Below are 13117 nucleotides of genomic sequence, written 5' to 3'. Positions count from 1 at the left end.
CGAACTGAACCGATATTGCGAGAATGCAGCCTATCAAGTCTTTAAATATTTAGTTACATCACTGAGGCATGAGGCACTACATTTATTGGCCTGCCATTCCTCTACCGTGTCTTGGTGATAGGTCACTGTAACATATATTATTATATTTAGTCTAGAATGCGAATTGGTTGGCTTAGCTTTATAATAACATTTTCCTGCAAATTGCAACCTCTTTAGAACAGTGGTCGCCAACCTTATTTGAGGTGTGAGCTACTTTAGTAAAATTAAACCTCTAGATGAGCTACTAAAATTGTAGAAAAATAATCTGGCTAATAACCGAACAACTGAAGGTCATTTAATGAAATGTAGAAAAAAAATGTTTAATAGAAAACAACAATGCATTTCATTATTACCGTGATATTGTTGTAGTTTATAAATAAAATGTAAGCACAGGCTCATTTCACTGTTAATTACCGTCTGCAAGGAGGTACATGCAGGAGAGGAGCAAAAGATATAGGCAGGGCTGCTGTGTGATTTTCCGGCAGGGCTGGGCGGGAGTCACTCGCTCTACTGTAGCGTAGACGCCGTGGGTGGAACCACGGGGAAGCACGTTAGGTGAGGAGGTCACTTCCTCCTAGTTTACTCGGCAGTACTGCAGCTAGGTGAGCTACCGAAATTAAGACTGCGAGCTACAGGTTGGAGACCACTGCTTTAGAACTTTCTTAATTCTTGGTACATAACTTTCTCTCCTCTCTGCTTAGTCCTTTTGGTGTTGTCTTCAGCAGTTCTTCTTGCATGGATAATTCCTTACATTTAACACATTGATGTCTCTATTACTTTCTGTCCTGAATTAATGTTTCCAATTCTATTTCCTTCTCTTAGCCTGTACATGTCCCCCAACAACTTTTATATAGCAATATTTTCAGCTTTCCTTCTGTGATTTTCAGCCATGCAGTTATATCATCAGGGACATTTGATTATTGTTGCCTGGGATATGGCACAGAGTTGCTCTTTGGATAGAAATGTACCCAGTGGGGAGAGCACAGAATAGCAACACAGAGCCTGAGTTACTACTGTACGCAACTGCGTATGCAATTGCGCTTACGCACGCAATTCAACTGCGATTGTATGCTAATTCATTGCAATCGCTCTCCCGCCGCAGCACTGCACAAGGACGCCCACTTTACTCAGCACACATCTGTACTGGTTTACACTGCGAAACCATCGGTACCATCGAGTACCATCGCAGCCTCACGCACAATCGCACAAGCCCTGACCTTACTCAGAAATTTCTACCTTCCACATATGCTTTGAGACTTCAGACTGCGTGGGGCATCGCAGTGTGAAACAATCGGCAGATCGCTTGCGTGATCGCAGTTACGTACGGTAATGAATCAGGCCCACAGATGCCCAACTGTTGTTATACATACAAAGCTGAAAAGCACAGAAGGTAAAAGAAAAAGCAATGTAGTAAAATCGAGGGCAGCACAGATAAAGTCCACCAAAAGTGGAAAACCTGCTTAAGATTTAGGGGTCTATGTACTAAGCCTTGGAGAGAGATAAAGGGGAGAAAAATAAGTACCAACCAATCAGCTAACTAACTGTCACTTTTCAAACACAGCCTGTAACATGGCAGTTAGGAGCTGATTGGTTGGTACTTATCTTTCTCCACTTTGTCTCTCTCCGAAACTTAATGAATAGACCCCCTAAATATTGTATATCCAGCTATAGGTCTGTGAAAGGTTACTCTTAGCACACCAACTGTCACTCAGCTACGACCCTCAGCTGGCTGTAATATAAGGATGATGGGGGTTGTATAAGCAGTGCTGACATTGCCTGTGGAATCATGGCGGACTTTCTAATCAGTGTAATCCTTATGTTCCTATGAATAGTGAAGACAGACCAGAACTATCACGGCAGAAATTCGGTGGTGATGGTGGATGAGATTATCTGCTCCAGCCCTCCCAAGTATAGGTTTCCAGAAGCCGGACTGCGCATAATGATAACCAACAAGTTCCCGCCAAGGACCAGGCTACGGATGGCCAGCAGGCTCATAATTAATGAGGTATTGAGATTTGTCATTTTACATGTAGATATCAGCTAGCTTCATTACTCTTATTCATTGTGTTGTGTTCCGTCTCCGCCTTATACTGACCTAGCAGATACTCGGGTATCACTTTTAAGTAGCAGCATATAAAGGGGAGGAGTTGAAATAGCACCCAAACACCATGTAGCTATCATTTATCAGGTGCATTCTATAAAGTTATACCTAGTAGCCGATCGGTTGCTATGGGCAACTTCTCTGCTTGTCCTGTTTAGAGGTTTTGGTCCATCTCCCCCCCCAAACGTTTTATATTTATATATTTATTTTTCTTTACAATTTGTTTCATTGGATTAGGGGCAGTGGTTAAAGGAGCATGAGCTACATCAGGGCCAGCTCGAGGTATTTGTGACCAGTGCGGTCGAACAGGGCCGCCGCCCCATAGAGGGCACACCCCACCCAGCCATTCCCGATTTCAGCGGGACAGTCCCATTTTTCGGGCACTGCCCCACTGTTCCATCCGCAAAGTGTCTCACGGGCGGTCGAGAGGTTGGGCACCTCCACCGCCACAGCTGTGCTGCGGTGCCGGCCCCGGTGAAGAGCAATGGATGCCTTTCAGTGCAGGAAGAGGGCTGGGGGCAGCCCAGCTACTGGCGTAGTGTTGGGCTCGCCCCCAGCCTGATGTTAACAGGAGGCGTGCCATACGGGCACGTCTCCAATTAACATAATTTACAGAGCATGTTCTACGCCGCGCGCAGGTTACAGGCGCATAACTCCCGTCCTGTACAGGGCGCAGCTCCCCCTGAAGCCGGCCCTGAGCTACATACAGGGTATGGTAGCACCCAGTGTGTCCCATTTTGTGCACTCTAACGGTTAGAGGGGCACAGTTGTTAGCTGGCGGACACCTGGATGTTTTTTGGTCTTGACTTTAGAATGGTGGAAGTTTATTCGTAGGCAGAAAAGGGATAAGTGATCCACGCTCCGCTAGCTACATGTCATGACTAAAAAATGGGTGTTGCCAAAATCTTGTGGGCCAGGTCTATCAAAAGTGAGTGTGGTTTTACACAACTAATTAATTATTTGGCAAATTGTTATTTTCAAAGCGCTATAATGAGACTCCACAGTCCCATATTGGCAGGATTGAATGTAGAGCATATTCTACGGTAGCACGGATGGCGTAGTGGTTACCATTATGTTTTCCCTGTGTTTGCATGGGTTTCCTCTGGGTGCTCCGGTATCCTCCTGCAAATCCAAAATCATAATGGCACATTAATTTCAAGTATGACCAATAAATTAACCCTAGTGTGTACAGTATGTGTGTGTGTGTGTGTGTGTGTACTGTACATGTGGTAGGGAATATAGAGTGTAAGCTCCGCTGGGGCAAGGACTGATGTAAATGGCTATAATTCTCTGTAAAGTGCTGCGGAATACGTGTGCACTATATAAATAACTGGTAATAGTGACTTCTATATAATTACAGTGACTGACATAAAAACCTCCTAACATCTGTAGTGGAAGGAGTGACAGAGCAGTGCGGGCCATGGCCACGCATTTCGGGGCGGCATTGGTCAGGTTACATGGGGGCGTGACCTCATCACAATGGGGCATGCTGCATCGCCCCCAGCTCCGTGTGGGCAGGGGGCTGGATAGGTGATATCGTGCCAGCTCAAACCCCGATATTCTGTACCTAGGTCTCAGCGCTCCCACTGGCATTCCTCCTTCACCTGGCGCCCAGGTACCTGGCACCAATGTACTGTGTAGGTGGCTGTTGTTGGTCTGATTCTGCAATGCAGCGCCACTGATTATGCAATGCTGATCTTCTCGTACTTGAGTGATTGTTTACAACTGAGATGTCTGAAAACACCCCCGATGCCTGCCTTACACAGAGTGCACGCACAAACCAGCTGTTGCAATTGGGTCAGGCGGTATCGGAATTGTTGTGTAAAAGGGGTGGGCGTTCCTAGGCCGTGACTGGGAGGTGGCTGGTAGTGCACGCAAAAATAGGCGTGTTATGGGAGTGTCGTGGGAGTGTCAGTGCAAGCATCTGCGCTCCCAGACGCACAGCCACAGGCATAAGAGCGCATTGTCAGTGAAACTACTTAGCATAGGGCTAGTACAAGTTTCGATGGTGCAACCGATGGTGGCATATAAGAATGCAACAATCGGTGTTATAGCATGCATGGACACTAAGGGCCTGATTCAGACCCACTCGCGAGCAGCTGTCCGCTCGCAAGTGGGTCGATGGTGTGCACTGCGCATGCGCACGACGGAGGGAGCACCGTCGTGCGCATGCGCGAGACGCGACGAGCGAAGGACTTTCCTTCGCTCGTTGTGTCTGATCAAAGGGGGCGTGCTGTCGATGTTGATTGACAGCACGCCCCCTTTGGTGGGCGTGCCGGGGGCATGCCTCCCAGACGGGGGCGTTCCAAAGGGAACACCTACCGTCAGAAACTCAACCTCAGGCTTCGGCTCGCAGTGGCGATGGTCGCGATGGTCAAGACCATTGCGACCATCAACCTGCACGCTCGTATATGCTGTGGGTGGTGACCCACAGCTATACGAGCATCCAGGAGGACGCTCCATAATTATGGAGGTGGGCCCTGATTCAGAGCGAGCGCTCTGGTCAGAGCGTCCGGCTCTGAATCAGGGCCTAAATGTGGGCGTCTAAGGGCCAGATTCAGAGGCGCTCCCTATTTGCGAGCACTCGCTCTAAATCAGGGTGGGGTGGGTTTCTTGTTATTCTGGCCTCCAGGCCACTCGCTTTAGCGGGCAGCCTGGTGATGGTCGCGATTATCACGACCATCGGGCTTGCGGGGGGACCCTGTGGTAGGGTCTCAGGTCTCGCAAGCCCGAGTGGACTTCCTGCTCTAATAGAGCAGGAAGTCCACTAGTGACATCACAAGTGATGTCAGTAGGGCACGGGAACGGGAACGCCTCCGTTTGTGCAGCCTACCCGCCTACAAAACGGGGCGAGCTGTCGATCAACATTGACAGCCGCCCCGTCTTGTAGCGAGCCCGGGAGCGAGTGAAGTTCTCACTTGCTACGGGGCTTGCACACACGCGTGGCGTGCACCGCACGTGCACACTGTGGCCACCATCGACCCGCTTGCGAGCGCAATGCGCTCGCGAGCGGGTCTGAATCAGGCCCTAAGTCTTTGCACATTCGGCCAAACAGGTATACATTGAGGAAGGAGATTGTATGCCACTTGCATCACCTCCCAGATGGGCGACCGCCAACAGAGGCTGCGTGCGCTTTTTCATGTGACACAGAATTCGGCCCTTTGTGAGCTGCATCAGTATTCTAGAGAATGTATTTAATCAATTCATTAGGGATGAATTACATTGCTGAGACACGAGGCACACGTTTTTTGGTGAATACTAGCTGAGTACTATGACAAAATGTGTATATGATGGGTCCACGTTAAGTTCCTTTGTTTACTCAGCAGATGGTCCAATTTCACAAGTGACTTTGGCCCTCATTCAGAGCCACTCGTAAGCGGCAGCTCGTTCGCTCCGAGCGATGTTTGCCAAACTGCGCATGCGTACGGATCGTTATACGCATGCGCGAACCAGTCAGTGCGGCCGAAATTGATGTGCTCGCAAAATAGCGAATGCCTGGTAATTTGAGTGACAGGATGAGGCGTATGTGGGTGGTAACAGGGGAAGGTGCTTGAAAACGGGGAGTGGAAATCAGAATGCAGGCGTGCTTAAAGGTCAAAACGGGCATTTTATGGGTGTGCATATTTAAAACGGCAGCGTCATTGACCACGTCACTGGGTTATTTTATAGTCAGAACTGCTCGCAAAATTGTGGTAGCAAAAACCAACCACAAGAATAGCGAGCAGTTCATACCCTGTTCGATGTACTCGATTAATCTAATAAATAGCGGACATGACGTCGGATGCGAGCGGCCAGGGGGCGTAGTTTTCCAAAAAACGACCGCAAGTTTTGTTCGCTCGTTCAGACCTAGAGGCGTGAACAGACCGCAAACAGCGAATGGTTCATTTGAATAGCCACCCCTATTTTCTGGACGAGCGAGCGCAAATAGCGACCGGCTCTGAATTAGGGCCTTTGTCTTCACCCTCTTCCCATTTGTGGCACGAAACACAACCGAGTGACGCAACATAGTTTTTTGTTGTTTTTTTTTTTTACCAGCTAGTGTGGTTGGAAATATGGAATAAGATCATTAGTGGTAATAATAATATTGTTGCTGTTTATCTCTCATCGTGCTGTTCTCCTCATTTCCCCAATTTGACAAAACTGTGGCTTAGCTCTGTGTTGCAATATTTTGCAATCCTTAAAGCAATACTGTAATGCACCAGATGCAGCGTAGACTCCGGGAATTGTCACATGGAACCTTGACATTTTGCTTGTTATTAAATAGTCTCTCTGCAATGAAAATATTTATTTAACCTATTTAAAGGGAGACGGTTTCTAGCCACTGTGAGTTGGCATTAGACAGATCCTTGCTGCTTGTTATTTAATAAATGTATTTCCTGACTTTAGGGCCTGATTCAGACTTGGGAATAGAGGACCTCATTCAAACGCAGTCGCAAGTGCTGAGCGCTCGATGTTTAGGCCCTGTGCATGCGCAGCGGCCGCACTGCATGTGCGCAAGCCCCGGAGCGAGAGAGAAATTCTCTCGCTCCGGAGCTCACTACAAAAGGGGCGGCTGTCGATGGTGATCGACAGCTCGACCCGTTTTGTAGGCGTAGTTTCACAAACGGAGGCGTTCCTTAATGGGCTGCCGCACTGACATCATGAGTGATGTCAGTGGGGAGCTTCCTGCTCGATCAGAGCAGGAAGCTCCCTGGCGCTTGTGGTTGCCGAGACCCAACCTTAGGGTCTCGTCGCAAGCCCCGATGGTCGCGATGGTCTTGACCATCGCGACCATCAACCTGGTCAGTCGCTAAAGCTGTGGGTGGTAACCCACAGCTTAGCTAGCGACCAGGAGGCCGCACTAGAAAAGTCAAGCGGCCGCCCTCATTCCGAGCAAGCGCTCGCTTCTTGCGACCTCCTCTGAATGAGGACCAGAGTGAGATCTTTCTCAACTGATCATCTTGGTGAAGCCATGCTGCACTGCAGGGGGGGCAGATTTAAAATGTGCAGAGAGATTTAGATTTGGGAGAGAGGTGTCCAAACTGACATCTAAATTGTAGAGTAATAATAAAGCTGTGAAGTATTTGTGGGCTACATGTAAAAGCAGCCAGTATTTACGCCCACATGCAAAAAAAAAGTTAAGTGCTCTCTCTATTCCCAACTCTGAATCAGGCCCTTGATCCCTTATTCATATACGTAATCAGTTTTCTATGACTGTGATCACCGATGTCCCCCGTCTTTGTCGTTCCAGAGATTTTATCCTTATACGTGTCTATTGTTTTCTTTGCATTTGTCTAATGTAAATAATATTAAGAGATGAGCTCATCTGATCTGTTCACCTTGTTTCTGTGAAGGAGCTAGTAAATCTACATGTAGGCATTATTATTCAGTACAGATGTCATTGTTTGTCTACACTTCTCCCCTAACTAGTATATATATACTAGCTGAAGTACCCGGCATTGCCCGGGTTTAAATCTTCAAGTTATTAAGTTTTATTATGTGATGGTGTCCAAATCCATCCAGTGGAAGGCCCAGATCAGGCTCCCTGGGTCAGAGTTCTGGCCGGCGCACTCCGCCATGAGGTCCGTCCGGGACCCCAACCACTCCATTAGGCATCCCAGACCAAATTTGCCACCCCTCTGTGAAGTTTTCATCCAAATCCATCCAGTGGAAGGCCCAGAACAGGCTCCCCAGGTCAAAGTTCTGCCCAGCATACACCAACAAGAGGTCCCTAACACCCCTAAAACCTGTCTAGGATCCAACTGGACAACCTTGCAATGGTTTCAGCACAATTGGTGCAGGGGTGTCCGAATGCATAACCGGACAGACAAACAAACAGACGAATGGATTATTATAAGGGCACAGTCGTGCCTTTATATTAAGGCTGAATCTAAAAAACCCGAAATCTCCATAGAGAATTCCGAAGGAGGGGGGGGGGGGGCAGGGTGTTGAAGGGGTTGCAGAACATTAGTAGTGTCCTCTAAGGACACAATTATCCGAATGACAGCTCCGCCGTGGGATTTCAGTACAGAAATCCTGTTGCGGAGCACTCATTGGCTGAGAGAGGTGAGCCTTCCGCCTCTCAGCCAATGAGCGGTTCTCACCATTGACTTCAATGGTGAGGATCAAGCGTGCCCTTTTCATAAATGGCGCCTCTTTTGAAATCTAAAGATGGCTGCTGCGAGCCAATCATGGCTTGTGACGTCATCGCTCCGCCACCTCGGCTGGCTTATATAAAGCCAGCACGAGGCGCTATCCAGTCAGTCCATCAGCCGGGTAGCTGGAGAGAAGATCAGCTGCAGCAGGGAGACGCTGCGGAAGCCCTGGATGGGCAGGGACCAGGAAAAATATCTTATAGGCCACCACCCTCTAGGTGAAGACGCCGTGGAAGTCCTGGGGCATGCGGCAGCCATGTAAAAGAGCTTAAAGGCTGCCGCCCCCCAGGTGAAGGTGCGGAAAAATAAAATATTAAAACAAACTGTCTTTGTTTTATTTTAATCTTTCTTTTGCAGGGGTACTATAGATACCAGTGGGCCCTTAATGCCCCGCCTGCTGGTACTTGTGGTTCTCCAAGTACCAGTTTGCGGGGATGCCTGCTGGGACCTCAAGTACTACTGCAAAAGACAGTATTTACATTTTCATATGCACCACACTACACAATCAACCCAGCACCCACTGCCCAGGGGTGCTTGGGATAGCCCAAGGCTATCAACCTTGGCCTGGGGTGCCATGGATCCCAGACCTGAGCTGACTAGCATTCAGGGGTGGTGCTTCAGCTGGGGGGCCCGGTGAAAGGGCTCCCCTGGCTGTGGCTTCATCCCCCTGCTAGAGAGGGTCCGGTGCTGGTTCTGGTAAATTCAGGGGGACCCTACATATTTTTCCCCCTGTATATCCAGAGCCAGGACCGCCTTAGAGCCCAGTGCTGGTTGCGCTGAATACGGGGGACCCTTACGTCATTTGTCCCCCGTATTTTGGCAACCAGGATTGGTTCTGAAAAGCCTGGTGTTGGTTGTGCTTCATATGGGGGACCTCTATGTCGTTTGTCCCCTGTATTTAGCACAACCAGTACTGGAGCTCCAAAGTCCAGGGCTTGTTGTCTTTGGGGGGCAGGGCCACTCCATTTTCTTTTTTTTTTTTTTACATGGGTTTATTTTAAACACAGAAGCACAGACTGGTCTCACTGATCCCGTCTGTGATACTGTGTTTATTTATACACAGATGCAGTTATCATGGATCTTTCAGATCCGAGCCTGCATCTGTCTGCTGCTACCTCCCCGGGTCCTGCCGCCTGCACCACCGCTGCCGCTAATACCCACGGGTCCCGGCTGCAGCTAACGCCCCTACCCCCCCCGAGTTCCGGCCGTAGCTTACGGCTGCTTCCTCCCCTGAGCCCACCGCTGCTACCGCCCACACTGACCTGCCATCTTGGTGCACCCAAGTGAAGCCACAGTGAGTACACCTGATGGACGCTCCTACTGAGGTTGCGCATCAAGTTGAAACTTCCTATCACTATAATGGTGGATTTGTGAGGTAATAGTTTAAAAACACTAACTTTCTTAATTACCTACACCCCAAAAGCACCTACCATTGAACAATAGCTACCTAATAAAACAAGCCCCAACCCTAAATTCGCCCCCTACCCTGAGTTATGCCTTCCCAAAAATCCCCCATAGAGAACAGCAGAAAAGTGGTCCTAATTGAGTGTCAGAAAAAACTGACAGTTGGAGCTTTAGATTACTCCCAAATCCTCATTTTTTATGTTTTTGCCCTGAAAATTGGCATGCAGCACCGAGCGACAGTTCTACCAGCCCATGCCAAATTTCAGCTCCGTACCTTCAAAAGCTTTTGAGGTGTAGCCCCTTAAACACCATGCCCCCCTCAGCATTTCTCTATGGGAAAATTCCTTTGTTTTTGAGGGGACCCCTACGTCGTTTGTCCCCTGTATTTTGGTAACCAGGACTGGCTCTGATTAGCCTTGGTTGTGCTTTATACAGGGAACCCCTACTTTGTTTGTCCCCTGTATGTTGGTAACCAGAACTGGCTCTGATTAGCCTGGTGTTGGTTGTGCTTTATACAGGGAACCCCTACGTCGTTTGTCCCCTGTGTTTAGCACAACCAGCACCGGGGCTCCAAAGCTCTATGCTGGTTGTGCTGTGGGGGCACAATTTTTTATATATATATATATATATATATATATATATATATATATTACACATTCATTTTTTAAAACAATGCATGGATGGATCTCACTGATACGTCCATGCATCTGTGTCTTATTGATTTGATTCTCTCAGGTGCATGCCCAGCACCAGTGAGTCCCTGATGCTTCTGTGCACGGTCCTGTTGCTGCCACTGCCCCACACACCTGCAGCCTGCCCTTAAAACACCTCCTGTGTGCTGTCTGCTCCTTCACCCGTGTTAGTGTACCTATTTGTTGTCCTTCTGCCCTGCAGGTGGTCCGGTTTGCTTATCAAAACCCTGATGGTTAATAAATTATAAAAAAGCATTGAAGTTCCATAGACAAAAAACCTTACGGGTTTCACATGTCCCATTAAGGCTTCTTAGACACGGAGCCGTAATCAATTTGAGCGGCCCCGCAATACTTTTCCGCCTCCCGGACTGTGCGCCTACTTCGCCTGTTTTGCAGGTGGAAAAGTATCGCGCACGTGCCCGCGTATCCCCGTATTTAATTTGAAAGTAGGCAAAAATGGGACCCGGTGAAACTTAAACAAGCGGAAAGTACTGTCGCATGTGGGGAAATCAGCCTGACACCCCCCAAAAGATGCTCTGACATGGGGGTTAGCTATGGTTACCCCCGATTTGGCTTGCTGAAGGTATTTGGTGCTTTTAAACGGGCTCAATAGCTGCTAAATAGAGTTTTTGTATAAGTGGTGAAGAATAGTATTCAGGAGGTTTTTTGTCATAAAATAACTTATCCCAGCAAATTTGGGGTACTTGAAAATGGGGGTCAGCATATTTTCAAGTTGCTAAAGTTAAGTTTAACAAATCGTGAAAAATCCACCTGCCGCAATCACCTGCAATGGTAAAAAACACCAGGGGTATACTTGGGGACCCCCCTAGAGTCTATTTAGCTAGTTTCTAACTTTGTCCCCCAATTTTTTTATTTTTTTTGCACCCAAATTGAAAATGATTTTTTTGGGGTGTTCTTAAGTGTTTTTTTTTTTTTTTAAATTTGACACAGTTTACCTTTGGGTGACTGTCTGAAGGCTGCACAGGGGTTTCCGCAACGTTGCACCCCAAATCCTCAATTCTGCACTTTTTTCCGCCTGCTATTCATAGGCAAAACTTTTTCACCTATTACATTGCATTGACTTTCCACCTAGGCGGAAAGTCTTTCAATTTTAATACGGCGATACTTTTCTGCCTGGCGAAATGACGTCATCGGCGAAACTTTTTTGCCGATTTCGGCTTTTCTGAAATTTCACAAAACCTACTGAATTTGTGCCACTCAAACTAAAAAAGCAATGAAATTATGATAATTAAGGCTGACGCCTTAATGGACGTGTTCCTTGTGCAATACAGATATGTTATGCCATCACACCCTGTGGTTAACTGCAGATTCAGAACTCTCACAGAGTGAGATTGCTGTCACTCACAAAATGGTGGAGCTGCTAATTCACAGAATTGTGTGCTCATTGGAATACACACATGCAGTCTATGCAACTGAGGTCTGAGCAGTTATGTGGCTCCCACAACCCACTCAGTGCCAACAATCTTCCCATTCGTTCAGCACAACAATCCCACTGGGCTCCAACATCCTTCTCATTCCATACATCCATCTCATTCAGAATACACATTTAGGCCCTCATTCAGAGCCGTACGCTCTGAGCAGAGCGCACGCTCTGAATGAGGGCCGGGCTCCATTTTCATGGAGCGTCCTCCTGGACGCTCGTATAGCTGTGGGTCACCACCCACAGGCTATACGAGCGTGCATTTTGATGGCCGCGATGGTCGTGACCATCGCGACCATCGAAATTGCGAGCCGGAGTCTGCGGTTGAGGTTTTCAACCGCAAACTCCGGAGTGATTTTGGCTCTATCAGAGCCAAAATCACTCCCACTGACATCACTAGTGATGTCAGTGGGCCGGCTTCTGACGGGAGGCGTTCCCGTGGGAACGCCCCCGTCAGGGAGGCACGCCCCCGGCACGCCCACCAAAGGGGGCGTGCTGTCAATCAACATTGACAGCACGCCCCCTTTGATCGGACACAACGAGCGAAGGAAAGTCCTTCGCTCGTCGTGTCTGGCGCATGCGCACGATGGAGCTCCCTCCGTCGTGCGCATGCTCAGTGCAGACCATCGACCCACCTGCGAGCGGACAGCCGCTCGCGAGTGGGTCTGAATCAGGCCCTTAGTTCCCTAATAGCTAAAACTATCATACTCTGTCTATGAATGTACACTATCTGTGCCTCCATGCTGCTCTATCTTCCCCAATTTCCACAGCTGTGTGGTCTCCTATCTGTGCTAGTTCTTTATTCCCTCATCCGCACCAATCTGTCTTTTCCCATCCCCGCTTCCCATGTCTTACTACATTCATGCCACTCTGTTTCATCTGCACCACCACCTTCCCCCTAGTCACACCACTTTATCTTCCCCTCATCTGTGCCGCTCTTTATTCCTGTATCTGCACCACTCTGCCCAATGTCAACCATGGGAATCTGTCTTCCCCTTATCCGCACCAATATGTCTTCCCCAATCTCTACTGATGTGTGTTCTACCATTGTGCTAGTATGTATTCCCTCATCAGTACCAATCTGTTTTTACCCATCTGCGCTGCTCTGTCCTCCAGCATCCATGCCACTTTGTACCCCCCATCCATGTCGCTGTGTTTTCCCAAACTGTGCCACTCTGTGTCCCCTACATCCACACCACTGTTTTCCACGCATCTGCATCACTTTCCCATCAGTGCTGCTTAATCTTCACCCTCTCTCCATGTCTCTATGTCCCCATCCACACCACTCTGTCTCTTCCCACATCCA

General features: G+C 48.4%; 1 protein-coding gene across 3 annotated transcripts in view; it reads left to right on the top strand.

The window, feature by feature from the left end:
• SLC24A4 (solute carrier family 24 member 4) overlaps positions 1-13117 on the top strand; it is a 170311-nt gene that overhangs the window by 138955 nt on the left and 18239 nt on the right. For all 3 annotated transcript variants that reach the window (XM_088464303.1, XM_088464302.1, XM_088464304.1), the window contains one exon: positions 1872-2044. In XM_088464303.1, coding sequence (XP_088320429.1) covers positions 1872-2044 — 173 coding nt within the window. The remainder of the gene's footprint in view (positions 1-1871; positions 2045-13117) is intronic.

The sequence above is a fragment of the Taudactylus pleione genome, unplaced genomic scaffold, assembly GCF_031769625.1.
Source record: "Taudactylus pleione unplaced genomic scaffold, aTauple2 ptg001628l, whole genome shotgun sequence".
In the NCBI taxonomy this organism is placed as follows: domain Eukaryota; kingdom Metazoa; phylum Chordata; class Amphibia; order Anura; family Myobatrachidae; genus Taudactylus; species Taudactylus pleione.
Note: the sequence above shows the minus strand (reverse complement) of the source record. Positions and strands in the feature narration are given on the sequence as shown.